This window comes from Xenopus tropicalis, chromosome 6 (assembly GCF_000004195.4).
Source record: "Xenopus tropicalis strain Nigerian chromosome 6, UCB_Xtro_10.0, whole genome shotgun sequence".
In the NCBI taxonomy this organism is placed as follows: Eukaryota; Metazoa; Chordata; class Amphibia; order Anura; family Pipidae; genus Xenopus; species Xenopus tropicalis.
In genome coordinates this window covers 96,183,571-96,207,882 of record NC_030682.2, presented here as the reverse complement: position 1 = coordinate 96,207,882, position 24,312 = coordinate 96,183,571, and the positions used below count along the sequence as shown (strand labels likewise).

General features: G+C 36.6%; 1 protein-coding gene across 1 annotated transcript in view; it reads left to right on the top strand.

Moving 5' to 3' along the window:
- The first annotated feature begins 3,936 nt into the window (after nucleotides 1–3,936).
- kiaa0319 (dyslexia-associated protein KIAA0319 homolog) overlaps nucleotides 3,937–24,312 on the top strand; it is a 125,866-nt gene continuing 105,490 nt past the window's right edge. The window contains exons 1-19 of the mRNA XM_018094851.2: nucleotides 3,937–4,109; nucleotides 4,357–4,438; nucleotides 5,664–6,397; nucleotides 7,204–7,378; nucleotides 8,651–8,749; nucleotides 9,287–9,384; nucleotides 10,159–10,246; nucleotides 11,217–11,306; nucleotides 11,782–11,914; nucleotides 12,681–12,909; nucleotides 14,032–14,155; nucleotides 14,417–14,549; nucleotides 15,637–15,785; nucleotides 16,500–16,651; nucleotides 18,468–18,606; nucleotides 18,837–18,996; nucleotides 19,983–20,125; nucleotides 22,441–22,563; nucleotides 23,946–24,036. Of these exons, the coding sequence (XP_017950340.2) occupies nucleotides 4,396–4,438; nucleotides 5,664–6,397; nucleotides 7,204–7,378; nucleotides 8,651–8,749; nucleotides 9,287–9,384; nucleotides 10,159–10,246; nucleotides 11,217–11,306; nucleotides 11,782–11,914; nucleotides 12,681–12,909; nucleotides 14,032–14,155; nucleotides 14,417–14,549; nucleotides 15,637–15,785; nucleotides 16,500–16,651; nucleotides 18,468–18,606; nucleotides 18,837–18,996; nucleotides 19,983–20,125; nucleotides 22,441–22,563; nucleotides 23,946–24,036 (2,903 nt within the window). The 5' untranslated portion in view covers nucleotides 3,937–4,109; nucleotides 4,357–4,395. The remainder of the gene's footprint in view (nucleotides 4,110–4,356; nucleotides 4,439–5,663; nucleotides 6,398–7,203; nucleotides 7,379–8,650; nucleotides 8,750–9,286; nucleotides 9,385–10,158; nucleotides 10,247–11,216; nucleotides 11,307–11,781; nucleotides 11,915–12,680; nucleotides 12,910–14,031; nucleotides 14,156–14,416; nucleotides 14,550–15,636; nucleotides 15,786–16,499; nucleotides 16,652–18,467; nucleotides 18,607–18,836; nucleotides 18,997–19,982; nucleotides 20,126–22,440; nucleotides 22,564–23,945; nucleotides 24,037–24,312) is intronic.

Sequence of the window (24,312 nt, the reverse complement as noted above, 5' to 3'; positions counted from 1 at the left end):
TAGAGAGTAGCCCCAAACTTTTCAGCTGAAATTGCTCAAATGTATTGCCCCTGTTTTGGGGTGTTTGGTGGCCCCGTCTTTAGGTGCACACTTGCATGTGGGGTATCGTTTTGTTCGGGAGAAGTTGCAGATTGATAGTGAGCAGGTTTTTTGTAGTTGTCATGGCAATTTTGGGGAGAAATTTAACTTTGGATCTTTTTTTTTCTTCATTTCAGGCCAAACTGCAAACTTCTATGAAGAGCTGCGTCCACAGTTTTCCATGTAGGGGAACAAGGATGGCACCGCTGAATAGCTGCAGGTGTGCACTTTCAAGAAATATATGGTTTGTGGGGGTTATTTTACAGGTAGGGGGTGTTTTGACTAAAAAACTGCAAGGAGTGCACTTAGAGAGTAGCCCCAAACTTTTCAGCTGAAATTGCTCAAATGTATTGCCCCTGTTTTGGGGTGTTTGGTGGCCCCGTCTTTAGGTGCACACTTGCATGTGGGGTATCGTTTTACTTGTGAGAACTTGTTCTTTCATATTTTACTTCATTTGAAAATTTTTATTGGATATTTTTTTCTCAAATTCACTTTTGTCTCTGTGACTTTGATGACATTTAATAAAAAAAAAAAAATCCCAAAAAGTATTGTTGAATTTCTTAGCGATCTGTATACGCCAACTGCATTTAGAGCAAAAAACTACCCCAGACCCAAAAACCTAGCGGTGTGTAGTTTCTAAAAATACCTAACATATGGAGGTTTTTCACTTCTATCATTAGATATACCATGTTAACAAAGAGATGCGCTTATCGGTTTTGTTAAAATGTAAAATTATAGAAAATGTTGTTTTATTATTGGGGTGTCTTCTGGGAAAGAAAAGTGGGATACCAATACATATTTGGTATTGGTGGATTCAGCAGAGTCGGGGCTTTTATAAATAATAAAATTTTTGTCAGTAAATGTAATTTTTCTTGAAAAAAAAAACACAAAATAAAAACATATTTTTATTTTTTTTTATTTTTTTTTTACATATTTCACTCAAAATTTTTGTTACATCTCCTGAAAAAGTACATTTTTTTTTTTACAGTGTTCAAGCCCAATTCGCTCCGAAAAAAACGATATATAATTTGCCTTATTTCATGTAGACTTTCTTGTCAAAAAACCTAAGCAAATGTAATGAGTGCAAAATGTCTCAAAATTGCTTGGCAGTAGATGTTCGCTTTTAGGACAAATTGGCTGGCAGTGAAAGGGTTAAGGGCACTATTGAGACAACTGAAGGTATGCCTGCAGCTTGAGATTAACTCTTTATTAGCCTTTCCTTCTCCTTTAATGTTCTGCAAAGTAATAAAAGCAAGTGGCATTGAATTTTAATGGGCACACCTACATTTACAGTAACATTTCTAGTAATCACTGGAGCAGCTTCCTTATCTAAAGTGCATTATTCAAACAAGCAAAAAGTCCAGGTTATATGCTTACTTTGCTGGCTAAAGGTCCCCATACACGGGCCGATTCTAGCTGCCGATATCGGTCCCTTAGACCGATTCGGCAGCTAATCGGCACGTGTATGGGCACTACCGACGATCTCGATCAGGTAGGTTTAAAAATCTAGTTGGATGGTCCCCAAACAGATGGTCTCTTAATATTACTTCCTCCCAGCTCTTTGGTCCAAATTCATCTATGAAGTTAAGGCATTAATGCAAAACCTCATTTTTCAGAGCATTTTGTAAATACAAAGTAGCCCATGATACTTCCCATATTAAACAGGGCTACTACTGCTACTAATACAACAATCTCTGAGAAAATATCCGGGAAGGCTGAGTTAGGTAGGTTTTATAAAGGTTGAACTTCATAGATATCTTTTGTATCCTATGTTACAAAGTTCAGAATGAAAGGCTTAATAGATCTATTGATTCCTCATGTTGGCCAATTGCAATTAAAGCTCAACTGAAAGGACACTTGCCAACATGATTCCTCATGTTGACCAATTGCAATTAAAGGTCAACTGAAAGGACACTTGCCATTAGGTACTTAAAGAATACGTAAACCTTTTTTTTTTTTTTTCTATCTGTAAAATTACTCTAAACAGCCCCCAGAATTACCTACCTTTGTCCCAGCATTCTGTCTGACCTGGTTCCTCAGTTAGACGTTGATCCTTTTCTTTGCTTCCTTGTGCAGAGTGAAGCCACGCCCCCACTTCCTGTTCAGTTCTCTCTTCAATTTGACAACATGTTGTCGGAGTGGAGAGTCTTCTGCACATGCCTGGAGGCAGCAGCAGCCAGTCTGTGCATTAGCAGGGTTTTTTTTTTTTATGAGAGACCTGAAAAGGAAGTGGGGGTAGGGCTTCATTCTGCACAAGGAAGCAAAGGAAAGGATTAACGTCTAACTGAGGAACCAGGTCAGACAGAATGCTGGGACAAAGGTAGGTAATTCTGGTGGCTGTTTAGAGTAATTTTCCTTGCTATAAATACATATAGGACATCAAACTCAAGTTACCTTTCCTATGAAAGGAGTCCGATAATCTTCCAGATTTGAACTCATTACCCATCAAATTAATTTTCTTTGAGTTTTAGCTTTCCTAGCAATAGAAGCTCACTCACTGTAATACACAAATTTGACCCTTGGTTGTGAATGACAGCTTAGAGCTATCACATTTTTAAAGGTGTTGCAAAAACTTATTTTTATATGGTGCTGATCATTCCTTCCTGTGTTTAGTTAGATGCCTCTCAATTTATTTACACAGTATTTCTTTCTTAAGAGGAGATATTACCCATTATTAATAACTTCCAGATAATCTCATACTCTCATAAGATTGCAAAAACAAGCATGATGAGTTGATTTCTGTTGACTATAAAATCTTAAATATTGATACCTTCTAGAGCTGTGCCTCGTTACGCTAAAATAGCATAAATCGATGTTAGTAAATATGTTATGAAAATGTATATAACATGTAGGGGCCACCAAAAAATGAAAAATTGTACATACAAAATCCGCTCCTGGTAACTACAAGAGCTGAAATTTCAATTTTTAAATTTTGCAAGAAATGGAGTTTGCAGGGTGAGGGGGGCATCCCCAGGGCTGCCTCTGGGTGGCACTAGGGGCCAGGCCCAGACTGGTAATTTGTGAGTTTGGGCAAATGCCCCAGGGGCTGTCCTCTTCATAGTGCTTTGAATGAGTGGTAAAAACCCCGAAAACCAAACTGACACTAGATATTTTTTGAAAGTACATATTCTGATGAATTTAAGATAGGTAAGAGAGATATGCCACCCTACTCCAAACGGCAAACCTTTGCTAAAATTGGTTGTCTATGAGATTTCTGAAACCTACTTCATACGCATAAACCTACCTACATATAAAACATAATACATTGTAGAAATCCAAAAAAAAAGGAAAAAAGCTTCAGCAGGTTTACTGCAAAACATTTATTGTGGGTAGTGGTTAGCACTGTAAACCTGCTGAAGTTTTTTTCCTATTTTTTGGATTTTTACAATTGTATTTGGTTGCAGCACAGAGCAACAACTAGGAGCTAAAGTTTTTTTTTTTAAAGTATTTTATACAAAGTTCACCAATCATTTTTTATTTTTATAAAACATAATACATTTAAGTGCCAGGGATTTCAATCAATATGGAATATATGTCAATTGTAGTTAGCATCTAAATAAATATAGATCATTGGGGATTGCCATTGAGGATTGAGGCATTGAGGATAAAAGTACTAACAGCCCCAACACATACACAGGGAGGGGTGGGTATATAGTAACAACAGCAATACACAAGGCATAGAGCAAGGGTTCTGACGCCTCAAATATGCCGCGAAAGACTATGGTTGACTGACACCCCAAACGCAGCTATTCTGTTGTTCTGTAGCCTGGCCGCTCCCAATATCTCCCCCACACGAATATACTATACACCGCCCGAGTGTGAATCTGTGTATATGTACGCTCAGCTCTAGCAATCTCCTCACAGCACACGGTGTGACGCTTCACCCTGTGACCCCGCCCATTCTCCTCAGCAGCATCTTCCCTGCTACACCCTCAGCTCCGGCCCATCATTGGACAAGAGAGCGGCACGGCAGGTGGGAAGGAGCCAAGGCCTGTAGCTGTCAGGAGTCGCCACTTCTCTGTCTTCATCCGGTAATAGGCTATGGTTTTCAATGAATGGCATCCACATTTGTGTTTAATGCATGCAGCGCAACTGCCTCTATATATTGCTCTGCTCTCACATCCGCAGCGCATTTGTTTGAGTTTGTCTTTTACTCAGCAAGTATAAAGATGCTGTTACACAACAATTTTAGTTTAATACATGTATGCTGTTGATATATATGTAGCTATTCAGTATAAAAGCCACTGATATGTACATTATCACCAATTCTTTTTATAGGTGTTGAGAATGTACAACTGAGTAAGAATTCATCATATCATGAGGCTGTACACTTACCTCAGCTTTCTGTGCATTGTTACTGGTGAGTACTCTTTCTTTATGTCTAGAGTGATCCATTAAGTAATCAGTTGCTTATATTATCATGGCTATACTACACTGATGAAAGCAACTGCTCGCTGGTTGCCAAGGACACTGATGGAAAGTTTCGTCTGTGTGAGAGCTTGTTTGTCTTTAGAGACATGTTACAAGGCAAGTATTTAGTGCTATTTTTCTTTGTGACCATCCCATCGTCGAAATCATTTGTCACCTGCTCCCTTATAGTATATTTTCATTGCTTGACATAGATTTTGCCTCACCCCTACTGTATGTGGAATCTCAAGAAGGAAAGATTGTGTAATGATATTTATTAATGATACCCCTTGACTGGACTATCACAGTGATATGTAGCCTCACATGTAGGACCTTGGTTGTAGATAAGAGAAATTGATGATTTCATACTATTTGTTGTGTACATGTGGGATCTATTATCCATAATGCTTAGGACCCTGAGACTGCAGTTATCAGGCGATGATTGACTGAAAGGGCGTCCATATGCAATATTTTCCTGAAAAAGCACAACTATTGTCTGACTAAGCACAAGCAATTTCAGTGTTATTTTATTGGTAGGGGATAATGGAGGTAGGCTTTATTGTCACCTTTATGGGCCACTTAAAAACACAGTTTTTTTCAGGTACATAAAGTGCCTGAAATAAAAAAAAACAATATGATCATTTTGTGATCAATATGAATTTATATTGTATTACAAGGCCTTGTTATTATGGAAAAAAGCATATCAATCAAAAATTAAGAATTGTTAAAATAGTAAATGTTTTTGCCATTTCCAGATAACAGGTTTCCAAATAATAGATTCCATGCAAACTCCAGTTAGACGTACTGGGATCACATCATAGGGCAAAGAAAAAGCTTTCTCCCTGCCAAGTTGCACCTTTCTGATTTTAAATGGACTATCGTTTATGGATTGAATAGCCATTCAATCTTTTTTTTTTTTTTTTTTTTGCTCTCTGCTTTGTACATATAATTGGAGTTTGCATTATTGTTGTTTCCGTGGCCAGACCAATATTTTTGATCACTTGGTGTTAGATGGTAAGCTGTTGCTTTTTCTCCCCATGTTGTTTTGGTCTGAATGCCTACCGATTGTGACTGTCCATATCTCTGCTTCATTTTTTACTTGACAAAGTTTAGTAAGTTTGGATCACATCATATATCTTTTACATTTAAACACTGTTATGCTTGATTTCTTTTTTCAGGATCACTCAGTGAACAGTGCCAGGATGGAGCTACTTTTGCTAATGCTGCAATATCACCCAATTTACAAAGAACACATATTATGAGAGTGCCCAATGCCCGGACCATGTCTGACTGTACAACAGCTTGCTGTAACCAGTCAGGCTGTGACCTCTCCTGGATGTTGGGTAGGCGATGTTATATTGTGAACTGCCAACATAAAGAGAATTGTGAGCCCCAGAAAGTAGAGCACATGAAACATGTGAAATCATACCTTACATTTGTCCTGAGACCTTCTGCAAGATTTATTCCATTGCCGCTGTATGGCAGTTTGATGTCTCACAGAGGATATCCATTGGAAGAGAATGATGAGTCTGATGAGGACATAGCACATTTTAAAGAGCTGTCATTCCTCAATAAGAATCCTAGTTTTCTAGAACTTGCAGACTACAATGAGGAATACAGTGATCCCAAACTTGATTTTCTTCCTTTAAGTGATAAAGTAGACCAGAAAGAAAACCATGATTTAGACTATTTGGGGTGGATTTTGCCAGAGACTGAACATGATTCAAACTCTACAGCAGTAGAAATTGGCAGACGCAATGAGAAGCCAGAAGAAGGACTGATGGAAGAGCCCACCGTGACTGCAGACCAAGTGACTGAGCCATCATTACTAATTCACATCCCTCCTACAGTTATACAAGCAGGAGGAAGTATGTCAGACTCAACAGGAACTAATGATGATGCTGCAAGTGAGGTGATGAATAACTTTTTATATTTTCAATGTTGGATTTGTTAGTATGTTCTTTAAATTTGTTTTGTCCAATCTCCTTATAGAAGTTCATACAGTAGGACAGTTTTCTAAAGACGTACAGTTTCATTGCCCAGTTGATGTTCAGTCGTACATTTACCTTCTAGGGAAAGGTGTAGATAATAGTAAATAAGCCCTAATGTACTATCACTTTTGATTCTTTCTGTATTTAAACTACAATGAGCACCATGGGAGTTTATCCAAGTATGGTGGATCTTATTCACTCTTTTACTTCAGCCTTTAGCAAACAATACTACTCCATTTTTGTCTCAGAACAATTTTTCAAGATGGAAATTTGTTCTAAGCTAAAAATGGAGTGGTATTATCGTACTACAGACTGCAAGTGCAATTTTGGATGCAATCAGCATTGACCCAGTTGCAATATGTGGCAAATCTATTGGCAGTAAAATGCCAAAATGACTTGCCTTCTTTTTTAAGGAACTAAAACATAGTTCACCAGAGGGAAGCTCCCTTGCTCTTTATTCTTCTGCACATGCTTTTTAGAAAACCTCTCTTTTCTCCTTTTCATAATATGCCCCTATAAATTAAGTTAACTGCATCTTAACTGCATCTTTAAATCACAGAATGTGGGTTTGCTTCCAAACCTTATTGGTCTGTAACAGGATAATTTCCAAAAGAGCAGTTAGGTGTATAGTGGTGTAGAGCAGTTATACATGCATGCAGTCAATTATACTGTGATGTCAATGTAAAATTTTGCCGAAACTAAAAATGTAATTAATTCCTTTTTTTAGCCAACAACAATTTTACCCATTATAATACAAACCTTACCTTTTGTTACTGAAAGGACAACTATTCAAGAGATAATAATAGAGCCCCAAACATTATCAACAAATCTGTCTTCTGCTGCAATATCTGAGACTTCAGTTGAACACACTGTTATTCCCCCCACCACTGCAAAGAAGCCATGTAAGTATCTCTAAGTATAAAATATATATATATATATTGGCAACTTCTCTGCCCCCTTTTAATAGTGAACCTCACCATTACTTTCTCAATATTTGTATTTTTTGTACTATATATGTTCAGTTGTATTTCTTTTCCTTCATTACCATAAATCTGTTATCAATGTGCTATTAAAAAAATTATATAAAAAAAAAAGAAAACATAACTTCTTTGTAATCATCTTTGAAGAAGGAACTGAAATGTTCTCAAAGTTTGCTGTGATTGTCATCTTTACTAGCCAATAAAGGTATCACCTTTACACGACTTTTGTTATGCTTTATATGAAATGTTCTACTCTATAACTCATCCCAACACAGTGCTCAAATGGCGATGATGCAGTGACAACAAGGGGCACACCAAGTCACTTTTTTTTATTGGCAAACACTTAACTTTGGTAATAGAGATCTGTAATGAAGAGATTTATTATCGGAGTTCAGTGCACCTTAAATTACACTCCTGTGCCAGAGTTTATCAATTGGGATTATCTCTAAAAAATGAACCATTCATTTATATCAGTTATTCCCCAGCTACATCTTAGTTTAAGTAGGATTCTTTGTGGAGCAAGTAGAGGTCAGCCCAAAACTGCCTGCTTTTGTTTTCTTGGGCTGACCTCTACTGTGTGTATCTGCATTCAGGAGGAAGCTGTACTTTTTATTGCAGATAAAAGGAGCTGAGGAAGGGAGCTGATCCACTTCACTAGCTTGCATAAAAAACACAGGCTCATGGCCTTAGGGTGAAGAGAATATATAAAAGTTTTTCTTAGAGGGAAAAAGGTTTTACTGAAAGGTCAGTAGAAATATAAGGAGCCAAATACTTTATACTGACCAATAATGCATTTAGAATTCATTGATCACTTTGTATGGTTTTACATCTTGACTAATAAATTGTACTTTCATGTCTGAGGGTTACTTCGTTTGATAGATTTTTTTTTCTTGATAAAGCAGAGCAAGCATTCACAGATTTATTATTATGATAATTTTATTGCTGAAGGGAACCTTTCATTAATGTGTGAATGAGGTAACCTTGACAACCATGGCTGCTTCCATGAAGAAACACAAATGTTCAAATAAACACTGCTCCTTGTGCAGAATAATGTATTCCGAAGTGTTTTAATGAATACTTACATAAATATCAATGCAGTCAATGCAAATCCTATCTAAATGTAGGTTATTCATAGTTTCATAGTTCATGTCAGATATGTGTAAGTAACAAATGTAACAAATGTTTTATTGACAGTTCAACATCTGACAGTTTCCACTGAAACAGAAATACTAGTAGTCCTGCCCAAAAATGAAGTAGAATTGAATGCCGTTGTGGCACCTGAAGCACCAACAGGTAAAGCACTTCCTATAAAGACTTCTCACTAGGCTGTACCGAAGGCTGATATTTTTCATTAGCACATTTCAAGTGTAATTGGTACATAATGAGGAATTTACAACTAATTTCTGCCAATCTACATTTCATGGTGGGGCTCTCTCTGGTATACTTTCTTTGATTGGTGCTTAGCTGCGACTGGCAAATGCATTCTCTCAAATTCATGGCCTGTGCAAGAGCGTACTTTCCACTGGTGTGATAGCCTACAAAGCAAAACCACTCTGGGGATAATTTACATAAATGGGTATTATGTGACACCAATTCATTTATCCATATCCACCAGTTATCCACTTTTAGTACTCTTATTAGGACTAATTGCTGTAGTTACCTATCTAAGTACCTGGCTACTTCTGCCTCTGTGCAGTCTAGCATAGAAAGATATTTCACTGAGGCTATATCACTATAAATAAAACGTTATGTATTTTTCAAGATTTCTTATGTGTGTGTATACATGTATATATATAATCTCAAAATAGGCCATTATATCTTTCATTAAAGATATGCCTTACTCTTTTGAATGGAGTTTGATCCATCAACCTGTGGATTATCAGGGCCAGCTGAATGCAAAACATGCCAGAACACCCAAACTATCCCAGGTGAGTGTTCTCCAACTACTTACACACCATCTTGTCAGTTTTCTTTTGTCCTGTGGGTGTAGACTGCATGTAATAGAATGTATGGTCTGTGACACTAATGTAATAACAATAAAAAGAATAAAGATGTGCCATACAGATGGAGCTTGATTCTCAATGTATATGGCATATGTAGTCCACTTTTTAATGCATGTGTGTCAGTTACTTCAATAAATCCTTCTGTATCTGTAGATCTGCCTTGACACCAGCATTGTATTAGCTACTAACCAGTTAATGCAACTTACTTTTTTTTCTCTTAGTAATTAGCAGGGTACAGGTCAGGAAATGATATCTAAATAATTTTGCCATTATACAGTTACATAACCAAATTTGGCACAATTTAGTAACCCATATAAACTTATCATACGTCATCTTTTATATTTCTAAAGCTGGCCATACATTGAAAGATCCACTCATTTGGTAAGATCACCAAATGAGCAGATCCTTCCCTGATGGGAATACAGGCCATTGGAGCAAGGACTGCATCAACAAGACAATGCGGTCATCACTCCAACCGAGACTTTTAAGTCTGTCCACTTGATATCTGGTCAATTTTTGGCCAGATATTGGTTGGGTAGGCCCATCGGAGTGTCCAGTACATGGACGGATAAGCTGCCAACTCAGACAGGTAAGGAGCTGAATCCGCAGCTAAAATCTGCATGTGTATGGCCAATCTAGCTATTTCAACTAACTACTTCAACTAATGTGTTAACCTGTCAGTTGATTTGTATTTTTCAGCTTTCTCCAGGGATGTACATATTGAAAGTTTCTGTGTCAAATTTGAACAGTTTTGGAGAAGGATATATAAATGTGACTGTCAAACCAGGTAAAAGTGTTTTGCTTTTGTGAGAATAATTGCTTTAATCTCTTCCACTGAAGGATGTTGATTTAAAAAAAAAAAAAAAAATAGGAATGTAGTCTTTTGGCATGTGATTAGTATATTGTGTTAGTAGACAATTTGTCACATTGAAGTGCTAAATGCTAGCAGTTTAGCCTTTTGAAATCACACCCACACCAACCCAAGAAGTTACTTAGAGCCTGCACACATGTATTTATCAAGCAAGCAGCAAGAAATGTGTTATAAGCTCTTTTATGTTTCTGCTTCAGTTGGCAATATGAAAATAAAGGCAAAACTTAGAGATTTTCTAAAAATGTATTGATACATAAAGAGTTTTGGATATTATTTAAGAAGAAAATGGATTAAATCAAATCAAATCAAATTAGTGTTCCTTGAAAGTTGTAATTCATTAGGCTGATGCCACACAAGGCATAGGGCTGAAATTTTCGGCAAGCGGAAAAACGCTTGGCGAAAATTCAGACCTACACCTGCTACTTGTGCTTGCACCCGAGAATGCAAAGTCTCGCGTTTTCATGCGTATATCGGCTACATGTGCCTGCACCCAAGCGTATTCCATTCGTTCGGGTGCAGGCACAAGTAGCAGGCGTAGGGCTGAATTTTCGCTAAGCGGTTTTCTGCTTGCCGAAAATTTCAGCCCTACGCCTCGTGTGGCATCAGCCTTACCTATCAATGTCAAATTAATGAGAAAAACATTTAATTTGAGAACTGATCACTGCCTATTTATGTTTTTTTTTTTTACATCCCATGTGTTTCAAATCAATCTGTCAGATGGATTTATTCATAAAAACTCTAGAAAAGTAAACTTCGCTAAATGTGCCTCAAGTATAATAGTCTGAAATGTTCTCCATAAGAGGTTGCTTAGGTGACGGAAGCATTTGCTGTGACTTTTATTTAGCCGACAAGCATTACTATAAATATCATAACTTTTCTGTTGCAGCCAGAGTCAATCAGCCCCCAGTAGCAATTGTGTCTCCAAAAGCACTAGAAATGTCTTTCCCTACAACATCTGCCATCATCGATGGAAGACGTACGTACAAATGAATATTCTACTTACACTGAAAAATGGTGTGAATACTTAAAATATGCAATTTTCTTTCAGGGAGAAATTTTATTGTGGTAGAAATGTGCAGTATTTTTAGCTACTGAGCTATTATTAAATTGTTACTGTTCTGTTATCCGTAGCATAACCTTATTCATTTAGTGCTAGCTGGTTAGGTCAGGCTTATGACCATCATTTCCGCATCTCTGCACTCACCTACTAAGTCTAAAGGTTGCACTTTGAAGGCAATATAATTAAACTTGCAAGGATTGGTATCCTATACCAAGTAATCAGCAGGTAGTATTTAAAGGTCACCTGCCCTAGCCTAGAGCATACCCCAAATCATTTACTTTTATTGTGCCATATTGTTGAAAATCTCTTTTTGTGCTGCTTGTGTGTAAAGAACTTTCTGTTGCTGAGCTGTAGTTTGGAGGTATTTATTTCTGAAATATTTCAATCACAGAAAGTACAGATGATGGTAAAATAGCCACTTACCTTTGGGAAGAGATTGAAGGTCCTGGAGGAGAACCCAGAAATGTAGGTGATTCTCCAGTACTTCATTTAACTGAGCTGATAACAGGGAACCATACCTTCAGGTGAGATGCAAAATCTGCCTTCTGTTTGTGAAATGATTAGGAGTAATGCTGTGACTTACCCATGAGTTTTGCAAATACAGTGTGACAATGCTCTGAGATTACTGGCACATTTTCAGACACTTAAAGGGCTGCTAAGGCACTGAAATAAACTTTGGCATACATTTATACTGTGCAATAGGGATGCTGATAAACCACTGATGCCCTATAACAATAGTCATATTTCCCCCTAAACTTGTCCCCTGTGCTTGTGTGTGGTCGCTTCCTGGGATACTGCTGAAGAAAGGCTCTCACAAATGTGCACTGGCAGCTGCGCTGGTCAGAGCTCAAAAAACAAGTGAACTAGAAGGGACTAAGCTAGGAATGGGTAATACACAGTGTATGGGTTCACTGACAGAGCTCTACTATCATAAGGGCTACTGCATCCCTATAATGTGTCAGAAACGACTGGCCAAAGATTACTATCAGGCATTTAGTCCCCTTCAGATTTATATAAAATCACTAAGTGAGTTGCTTTCACTAGTGTTTCTCATGCATGCTACTGTATTGTTCTTTTACCATGTGTTATTAGGAAAACATATTTATTAAATATATAGAAACAATGTTGAAACAATCACATAGCTATAGTTCCACAGTGCTTTTACTGTGACTGATTATAATTTTGAGCATTCAGGAATTCTTCTTAGCACAATAATACTGCATTACATATTTTAATAGTTTGGTGATTTAACTGAAATAATACCCTTAATCTTTCTCCCCCACCCTGCAGGTTAACAGTTACTGATAATGAAGGAGCAATTAATTCTACGACAGCCTATATTACAGTCAGCAAACCTGCTGATTATCCACCTGTTGCCAATGCTGGGCCTGATCAAGTCATAACATTGCCCCAAAATGCTATAATTCTAAATGGAAATATGAGCAGTGATGACCAAAAAATTGTTAGCTATGAGTGGTCCTTGAGCCCCAGCAGTAAAGGCAAAGTAGTGGCTATGCAGGTACAATCAGTGTATATGCTATTATTTTTAATGTTTCTTAGCAGATTTATACCTTGGGAAGGTGGGCAAAGCCAACCACATGTACCATGAATATTGGAAAGAGTTGGAAAGAGATGCTCATTATCCTTTCACGCATTGGCAATTTAATCAACCCCTCAGGCTGGCTAGAGATAGTGTTAAAGGAACAGTAACACCAAAAAATAAAAGAGCTTTAAAGTAATACAAATATAATGCACTGTTGCCCTGCACTGGTAAGATTGGTGTGTTTGCTACAGTAACACTACTATAATTTATTTAATAAGCTGCTGTGTAGCCATGGGGGCAGCCATTCAAGCTGGAAAAAAGGAGAAAAGGCACAGGTTACATAGCAGGTAACAGATAAATTCTGTAGAATACAATAGTGTTTTATCTGTTATCTGCTATGTGCCTGTGCCTTTTCTCCTTTAAATGGCTGCCTCCATGGCTACACAGCAGCTTATTTATATAAATTATAGTAAACTTTCTGAAGTAAACACACAACTTTTACCAGTGCAGGGCAGCAGCACATTATATTTTAGTTAGATTTATACACTTTCATTTTTTGGTGTTACTGTTCCTTTAAATAAGCTACATAGTACACAGGCTCTCTTTAATTCTTTTTTAATGATGCTTTGGCCTGTTGACACACATAAGGACTCATTGTTAGTTCCAAATCCAAACTGCAAAAATGCATATGATGCACTGATTTTCTATAGAATTACAGCTCAGTTGTAGGCACTTGATAAATTATGTGCAAGTTGCCTTTACATTTTGCTGGAAACAATGTGGGTGATTCATTTCTTGCATGGTGATGAGTATGGAGCTATAAACAGTGTAATATAGTCAGTGCATTCTGCATTGGTAAAATAGTGTATGTCATTTTTCTTAGCAGGAGATGCATAAATGCAATACCCATCACTAGTTGTCTGAATTTTGGATCACATTCAACATACCAAATATCACACCCACTTTTGTAGCTGACAGTTTTTCTTGAGAATGTATATTTGTCTACTGAGTATTTATAATAGGCTTTACCACCTAGCATAACATATCCATTGTGTTTATTGATATAATTTATATATCTTTCCTTTTATGCATTTTTAGAGTGTTCACTCACCATATCTGCAGGTATCTGCAATGCAAGTAGGAAAATATACATTTGAACTAACTGTGACTGATTTATCCGGACAGCGTTCCAGTGATAACATTACAGTGACAGTACAACCTGGTATGTAAAATAATCTGAAGATTAGGGGCAGATTTATAATTGTTCAGGTATGGAGTTTGGGTAATGCATAGCATGAATAGCTTACCAGGTTTTAGTTTACATGATCATGTTTGAGAAATAAAAGTGCCTGAAAAACCAAATGAGTTAAAGAACATTTAGTTTTTTGTCTTTTCATCCAATCAAATCAAGTGCCCAAATAATAATAAATATGCCCCTAAATCTGAGTAATATATTTCTTGTTATTTTATATCTTTTCCACAGAGCCTAATACCCCGCCTGTAGCAGTGACAAGTCCATATAAAGAACTGATTTTACCAATGGATTCTACTATATTAGATGGAAGTAGAAGTAGAGATGATGAAGGCATAACAGCCTATAAGTGGGAATATATAAGGTACTAACACTAACTAAGGGGCTGATTTACTAAGACACGAATTCCGACCGAATTGGAAGAATTCCGTTTGGAAAACGAACATTTTGCGAGTTTTTCGTATTTTTTGTGATTTTTTCGGCGCCTTTATGACTTTTCGGAAATTATCGCGACTTTTTCGTTACCAATACGATTTGCGCGAAAAAACGCGAGTTTTTCGTAGCCATTCCGAAAGTTGCGATTTTTTCGTAGCGTTAAAACTTGCGCAAAAAGTTGCGATTTTTTCGTAGTGTTAAAACTTGCCAAAAACGTCGCGCCTTTTAAGTTTTAACGCTACGAAAAAAGCGCAACTTTTCGCGCAAGTTTTAACGCTACGAAAAAATCGCAACTTTCGGAATGGCTACGAAAAACTCGTGTTTTTCCGCAAAAATCGTATTGGTAACGAAAAAGTCGCGATAATTTTCCGAAAAAATCGCAAAATACCAATCATTACGAAAAAAACGCAATCGGACGCATTCGGCCCGTTCGTGAGTAAGTAAATGGGCCCCTAAGTGTTGAAAATAATGTATGAATACACCTTTGAGGGTTAGAGTGAAATTATGTAATAAAAGGCACTAAGCCTTAAAGGGATTGTTCACCTTTATACAACATACACAAAAAAAGAATAAAAAACAAAAATGTGCAGCTGAGGAGATATTAATCTCAGAATCATCCCTTTAAACACTACAGTTGCTTTTTTACTTCATTATCTAAGAGGGGTAGCACATAAGCATAAAAGTTAGGTAATGGCAGGAGGCACAGGCCACAATTCAGCCCTGTCCTTACCAGCTGCCTCAGAGCAGATCTTCAGCCCAGCATAGGGGAGAAAGTGAAGCTTTCCCATGGGGTGCAAGCATCCTCTTGTTCTTGCCCTTAGAGCTATAGCACTTGTGCCTAGATAAATGTAAATTGCCCCTTAAGTGTCTATTAATACAGAACTCCACAAATATTTTAACACAAAAAAGGTCAGCATTCTGACTTTGTATTAAATGTGTGCAACTGGTAATCTCTATATGCTGTTTCTGTACTAAACCTTTGTACATTATAATGTAATATTGTGCTAATATTGTAGTGGTCCATCCAAGGTGACAATTCAGGACAGTGATAAGCCAATGGGACTGGTGACTGGGCTTCAAGTTGGTGTATACACCTTTCATTTGACAGTAAAAGACCAACAAGGATTAAGCAGCACTGCTACCCATTCTGTAACAGTTAAAAAAGGTAAGTACCAAGGTTAATGAGATTGCAGGAACAAAGCAGGATAATAGGCACAAAAAATAGGAATAAATTAATGTTATATTGCTTTTGATAATGGATGGTACAAAATTGCTTTTGAAGCAACTGAGAGAAAACCATGTAAGCAGTACTGTCTGCAGATAGTACTGCTTACATGGCTTTCTCACAGTGGCTTCAATAGCAATTTCGGTGTATTCAATTACACCTGAGATGGGGTTTACACTGAGATGGGGAAATTAATTACTAACCACACACACAGCACAGTCACCTTCACTAATTGCCTTTGATATTGGGTTAATATGGATTCTCAGACATAAGTCCTACTGATTTCCAGACTCTGTGCACTGCCCACCATGAAATCCAGAGAGACTTCAAGTCTCAGAATCTGTCAATTCTATATGGAACATGGTGAGGGAGGGGTTATTTTACTCTGGAAGCCTAAGTTGGGTGGGGAAATGGTCCCATGAATTAAAGGCAGACTTTAACAGTAACCTCTCAATCTGAGGAATCATGTATACTTGTGTAAAAAATACATATTTATTTTTCACAGTTCAGATAGTGAAGAAGGGTTTTTTTTTAAAGGGGCAGTTGACCTTGTAATAATCTTTTAGTATGATGTAAACAATACTTTTTAGGTTAGGGTGTGTTTATATGGTACTGAACAATCATGTTCTTTGTTATTTTCTCTCTAATTGTCAGAGAAGAACAGCCCCCCTAAAGCTTGCGCTGGTGGAACTCACATTCTTGTACTTCCAGACAACTCTATTTCGTTGGATGGCTCAAAATCTTTTGATGACCAGGGAATTGTTTCATATTTGTGGAAAAGGGATGCCCAGAGTCCTGCAGCTGGAGTACATATACTATCCTTTCCACAGATTGTTCCATCCTGTAAACCAATGTTGTATAACTGCATTTGTTTCATAGGAGAAAAGGAAAAATACACATTTTATGAAAATATTTCAAAAGTATTAAATATTGCTCATGCTAAGATAGCCTAAGGATTTTAAAACACTAAAATACTTCTTAAGAGTGATACATTACAGTGGTTTGTATGTAAGGCAATACCTTATTTGGCTTTTGTAGATACATGGACAAATGTCATTTCCCAGTCCAGTAATATGTAGCAACCATACAAAAGTTACCTCCATTGTAACTGCATTTGCGAATGGGGATAATCTATATATAACTATATATAACTGATATAACTGCTTTTTGGCTTCTGTGTGTTACTGTACCAAAGAAAACCTATTGCTACAAAAGCCTGCTGCTCCACCATTATATTTTCCATGGAGCCATTCCATGGTACTTTAAATGAGTTAATGACATGTACAAAACAGCAGCAATAGGAGACAAAAAACATTCATACCAAGGTGATATAAATAAACATCAAAATATGGATGTTAAGAAAAAAGTGTACTCTTGCAGGGGTGATTTATTAATGTTACAATTCAATTTTTTTGCACAAAAACTCCCAAGTTTGAATTATGGTTGCCAAAACTTAAATGTTCAATAATTATTAAGCACAAAAAAACCTGAAAAATTCAAAAAGTTTGTGAGTTAATGCTGAAGTCAATGGGAGTTGTCCTAGGCAAAATTTATGTGGTTTTTCAATTGAAGTTATTCAAGTTTTTCAACAGTTTGTAGACCCATTGAAAATGATGGGTAGAATATGAACTGGATGCATTTGAGTTTTAATTTTTTAACAAATAAGCAAACATTTTACTCTAGCAAAATTTCCAATTTATTCAAATTGAAAAACAACTCTAAAATTTAGAAATTCGAAAATGAATAAATAGGCCCTCCCAAAATGCACACGTTTAAACAGATAATGCATGCTTGATGAAATGTATGAGGATATTAGATGAATACCTGTATCTTTCTGTAACATATTATACATTTAACTGAAGTAGAACAGGTTTGGCAAATTTAAAGGAGAACTAAACCCTAAAAATAAATATGGCTAGAAATGCCATATTTTACGTAATAAACTGACTGCACTGGCCTAAAGTTTCAGCATCTCTATAGTAGTAATGATATAGGTCTTTAAAGTTGTCACAGGAGCTCCTTATATTGGATTCTGTTAGAACTGTCCGGGACAGTGCACATGCTCAGTGGGCTCTGAGCAGCTGTTGAAAAGCTAAGCCTACGTAGGGGTTTTTGCAAATTATCAAGAAGAAAATGAGTCTATCATATAAACTGTTGGTACAGGGCTAATTATACAACACTAATGCAATTGCCCTGGTTTCAGATCTGCCATGTGACTCTGAATTAATCACTAATCAGCCTTTTACTGTTACATTTATTTTCTATATATGCAGTATATTTTGAGTCGGTCCCTAAGCTCAGTAAGTGACAGCAGCACTGAGCATGTGCAGTGAATCAGCAGAAAAGAAGATGGGGAGATACTGGGGCATCTTCAAAGGCACAGATCTACATTGCTAAAGGGCTGTAGTTGCTTTGGGCTGGTACAGAACTTCAAAACATAATCTACAACATTTCTGCCCTACTTCTTTAGTTCTTCTTTAAGGGATAGGTAAAACAGCAATATTGGTAAGATTGAAAGTTCATTTGGTTGGAGCTCTTTTGTTTGTAGTAATTAAATATAATATATATTTGCTGTCCATTTAACACTCTAAGGTACATTCTCATGTCGGATGATTTTTACAGGACATCATGCACTCTTCTGATCATGATCCCATACTTCAGCTCACCAATCTGGTAGATGGAATATATATCTTCCATTTAACTGTCACTGACGCTAAAGGAGAAACTGATGTTGACACTGCAACTGTGGAAGTGCGTCCTGGTATGAAAGGAGTAATTTAAAAAAAGTAATTATAATCAGAATTGGTTGCTAAAACAGTAATTTATGTTGTGATGTTATACAACAAAAATGACCTGGCCTGACAGTCATTAGTATATTCAGCCAGTTATGTCTTTGCTTTGATCTTTTGACTCAGATGAGTTTTAGAAAAGGAGTAAAATTGTACAGCTCCATTCAAACTGCCATATTTTTGTGTCTGGACTGTTTTGCAGATCCAAGAAAACAAAACCTGGTTGAATTAATTTTGCAAGTGGGAGTTGGGAAATTAACAGAACAACAAAAGGACACTCTAGTGAGACAGCTGGCGCTTCTCCTTAATGTGTTGGATACAGACATCAAGGTTCAGAAGATAGCGGCGCATTCTGATTTGAGGTACAATATGTTGTAGAAATGAACATTTGTTCAGTGATAAACATTAGGGTTAAAGAATAAGAGCTTTTTAAAAAAAAAAAAAAAAAAATAGAGAACTGGTGCTGTAGTTCTCACATCATAATTGTGTACTTGTCACAAGTGTTTTTTTACATGGACTGGATCTACATAATAGTGATTTCTGCTATTTGTACCCTGAGCTTCTGCTATGTGAGAGCACAGTATAGGTTGTTTGGAACTTAGCTCTTATCTCTAGCTGTTTCCTTTGTGTGAAGAAAAACACACACAATATAAGACATACATACTGTAATTTCACATGGAATAAGTTAGTACAATTATACATCATTCCCAATTCTATTCATAGAAACTCAAATCATGAGTAAAATCCCATTGCAGAGTATTAATTACCTGTAAGCATTTTACAGTGAGAGTCCTGGAATTAACACCACATATATTTTGCACCCTGTACACTGTACCAATTTGGCAATAAACAAAGTTTAAAATTGTTATGTCTGCAGTTTTGCTTGATAGTGTTCTTCTTGCATTATGTAGGGACCCATGGGGTTAATAGTTTCTATGGCTTTACATCCTACACTTCCTAGTTTCTGTTACCAGGTGAACATCTATATTGCCATTTCTCTATTTACGTGTATTATTGGCCCTTGGGATTATGACCACTTTCTGCACACTATAATTTAGTGTTTAGCAGGGGTTGGATTTTCCTTCTTGGCCTTTAGCAGTTGATCTGTGTGGATGTGCTTCAGGAAGCCTGTGAGCCACATGGCCCAGCAGTGTTCAGCCCTAGAGAAAGCTTGATTTTCCCCACTCTTCTTTGCATTCAGTGCTGGATATTTTGCAGTAGCTTTAAAAAGCATGACCAAAGCTTTGGTGTAAAGTACTAAAGAATAATGGGAAATGTAGTCTTGCAGCATCTCAACCACTGTAATATATTTATTTGTTAATTCAGATGATCTTCTCTTCATGCACAGTACTGTAATTCTATTCTACGTACAAAGTGGCCATCCTCTGAAAGTTCAAAAAGCAGCAAACGTGGCCCAGACTCTTCAGGACCAACTGTTAAAGGAGAAGGCAGACTTCCTTCTCTACAAAGTGCTCAGAGTGGATACAGCTGGTAGGTGATTACAGGATATTGTTATTTCAACCAAAGATCATATTCATTATTTTTCCATAACAACATGAAGCATATACAATTGTGATTCTAAACTCCTTTTATATACAGTGGTGTGAAAAACTATTTGCCCCCTTCCTGATTTCTTATTCTTTTGCATGTTTGTCACACTTAAATGTTTCTGATCATCAAAAACCATTAACTATTAGTCAAAGATAACATAATTGAACACAAAATGCAGTTTTTAAATGAAGGTTTACGTTATTAAGGGAGAAAAAAAACTCCAAATCTACATGGCCCTGTGTGAAAAAGTGATTGCCCCCCTTATTAAAAAATAACTTAACTGTAGTTTATCACACTTGAGTTCAATTTCTGTAGTCACCCCCAGGCCTAATTACTGCCACGCCTTTTTCAATCAAGAAATCACTTAAATAGGAGCTACCTGACACAGAGAAGTAGCCCAAAAGCACCTCAAAAGCTAGACATCATGCCAAGATCCAAAGAAATTCAGGAACAAATGAGAACAAAAGTAATTGAGATCTATCAGTCTGGTAAAGGTTATAAAGCCATTTCTAAAGCTTTGGGACTCCAGCGAACCACAGTGAGAGCCATTATCCACAAATGGCAAAAACATGGAACAGTGGTGAACCTTGCCAGGAGGGGCCGGCCGACCAAAATTACCCCAAGAGCACAGAGACAACTCATCCGAGAGGCCACAAAAGACCCCAGGACAACATCTAAAGAACTGTAGGCCTCACTTGCCTCAATTAAGGTCAGTGTTCACGACTCCACCATAAGAAAGAGACTGGGCAAAAAACGGCCTGCATGGCAGATTTCCAAGGCGCAAACCACTTTTAAGCTAAAAGAACATTAAGGCTCGTCTCAATTTTGCTAAAAAACATCTCAATGATTGCCAAGACTTTTGGGAAAATACCTTGTGGACCGACAAGACAAAAGTTGAACTTTTTGGAAGGTGCGTGTCCCATTACATCTGGCGTAAAAGTAACACAGCATTTCAGAAAAAGAAATTCATACCAACAGTAAAATATGGTGGTGGTAGTGTGATGGTCTGGGGTTGTTTTGCTGCTTCAGGACCTGGAAGGCTTGCTGTGATAGATGGAACCATGAATTCTACTGTCTACCAAAAAATCTTGAAGGAGAATGTCCGGCCATCTGTTCGTCAACTCAAGCTGAAGCGATCTTGGGTGCTGCAGCAGGACAATGACCCAAAACACACCAGCAAATCCACCTCTGAATGGCTGAAGAAAAACAAAATGAAGACTTTGGAGTGGCCTAGTCAAAGTCCTGACCTGAATCCTATTGAGATGTTGTGGCATGACCTTAAAAAGGCGGTTCATGCTAGAAAACCCTCAAATAAAGCTGAATTACAACAATTCTGCAAAGATGATTGGGCCAAAATTCCTCCAGAGCGCTGTAAAAGACTCGTTGCAAGTTATCGCAAACGCTTGATTGCAGTTATTGCTGCTAAGGGTGGCCCAACCAGTTATTAGGTTCAGGGGGCAATTACTTTTTCACACAGGGCCATGTAGGTTTGGATTTTTATTCTCCCTAAATAATAAAAACCCTCATTTAAAAACTGCATTTTGTGTTTACTTGTGTTATCTTTGACTAATAGTTACATGTGTTTGATGATCAGAAACATTTTGTGTGACAAACATGCAAAAGAATAAGAAATCAGGAAGGGGGCAAATAGTTTTTCACACCACTGTATACCTATATAGATTTGATCGAAACCTGATAAAAATCAGGCAAATTATGCTTAATTAGCTCAGTCTTCTACTATTTCACGAAGAAAAATAAGTTTAAAGAGGAGTTAAACTGCAAATTGTAGTTATTGTGCCACGTGGATGCCACAAGTGTTTTTCTCTAATCTATTAATAAATATAATATATCTATTAATAGTATAAATCAGAAATATGCTTCCAAATGCAGTGCAATGTGGCCTATCCTATTAGTTACGGAATGGTTTTAAAAATGCTGCTTTAGTCAAGGTTATAAATCGCAGAAAAACTAAAAGTAATATTTTATAATATCTAAGAAATTGCTAACAAGGAGCAAAATAAATATATTTTTCATCTAATCCCTGAAATCATGGTTTCATATTTAAAACTACACACTTTTTTGTAATAAAGTAAAAAGCATTATATACTTAATATATAATATTACATAGCATTTATACAAATGGGCGCCATTAAGTGCCCTAATAAATTATGTAGCAGATAGCTATTAAAGCAAGTAATCATTATTCAATCCCCTCCACTGACCTGTGCTTGTCGTACTGTTAATTTGTTTATTAGCCTGTCTGTTGAAATGCTCTGGCCATGGACACTGTGACCCAATAACTAAATCCTGCCTTTGCTATGCCTTTTGGATGGAAAACTTGATACAACGTTATATCAGTGATGGAGAGAGTAACTGTGGTAAGTCCTAACAGCTGTCTAGTGTAACTGCTGAACATAATCGTATCCACAGCAAACCAGTATTTCCTTGTTAACATAAAGAATATCAATACCACAGTAGAGCTGGATGTAACAAGTTACAACATTTTGTCCAACTAACATTAGAAAAGTATTTTCTTAATCTCTGCTTAGGGGTACAATAACACATAAGAGAAGGACACATTTTGTGGTAGCTTTTTCAACATTACAACTGCTGGAGTGCCAAATCTCATTAGAAGCAGTGTACATAGGGAAAACTATAAATCAGTTTATTTAAAAATCCATCTTTATTCCAAATGCTTTAAAGGGGATGTTCACCTTTGAGTTAACTTTTAGTATGATGTAGAGACTAATATTCTGAGATCATTTGCATTTGGTCCTTATTTTTTTATTATTTGTAGTTGTTTAGTTATTTTACAACAGCTCTCCAGTTTGGTGATTCAGCATCTATCTGGTTGCTATGGTTAAACTTACCTTAGCAACCAGGAAGTGGTTTTAATGATAGACTGGTATATGAAAAGGAGTGGACCTGAATAGAAAAATGAGTTATAAAAAGTAACAGTAACAATAGAACTGTAGCTTCATTGAGCAATAGATTTTTGGCTGTTGGGGTCAGTGACCCCCATTTGAAAGCTGCAAAGAGTTAGAAGAAGAAGGTACATACTTAAAAAAAACTATAAAAAATAAATAATTAAAAAGTTGCTTAGAATTAGCCATTCTTTAACATACTAAAAGTGAACCACTCCTTTAAATACATACAATAATTAAAGAGAGTGGATCAGATTATTCACTTTGCACAGTTGCGGCAAACAGCTACTTCCTGAAAAGCAAAGAAAAATTCCCAGAATTAAGGTGAGTGATGCCCTACTTAAGATTAAAATTTGAAAACTAACTCACTTGCGGCCCCTAGAGTATTCAGTTTATGTAGTATACACTTATAAAACTTCTTCCAGAGGTGGACCTCAAGGGACTTAAATACAATCATAATGTTTGTTTTCCTTTAACAAAGTCCAAAATTCAGTTGGTAGAAACTAACCATGTCTTCTATCCCTAATAGTTGATGAAAATTATCAATGAAATAACAAAGAAATTAATTTGTGCAGTTTTCATTAATTTAATGAATTAGCGAGAGTCACAACCAGTTTCAAGTTAATTCAACCCAAAACACATTTATTGTGTATTGCTGTGCCTTGTTGGTCTCTACCCTTTAGGAAATTGCTTGAACACCATAAAATATGGTAAATAAATTTTTCCTTCTGTTCTTGAAATTAAGATTATAGCTTGTTCAAATGAACATACATTTAATAGTTATTTTATATTTATTTATTTTTTTGGAATTAAAATTTGTTCTTTTGTTTCTGCAGAATGGAGTGTGTTGTATATCGCCATAGTAACCTTTGCAATGGTTGCCTTTTTAATGGGCATCGTTTGGCTTTGCATCTGCTGCTGCCAAAGGTAGGGGGGCATTTAATAATTTTCATGTTTTTCTTTTGTGCAAAAATATGATTATGTTGTGGGAAAAAAATATTATTATTATTAAACCTTTCAATATGGGACACAATTGCAACAAATCCAAAAGAAAAAATACACCATCTAAAAGCTGTCGAGATCTTGTAGACGTCAATGGCAGGTGTCCATTTTACAAGTGGAAGATCTTTCTTTGCTTTGTGGTTTTAGAGGTGTTTGTGTTTTTTTTTTTTACACATTTGTCCCACAATATGAAAGTCAGTT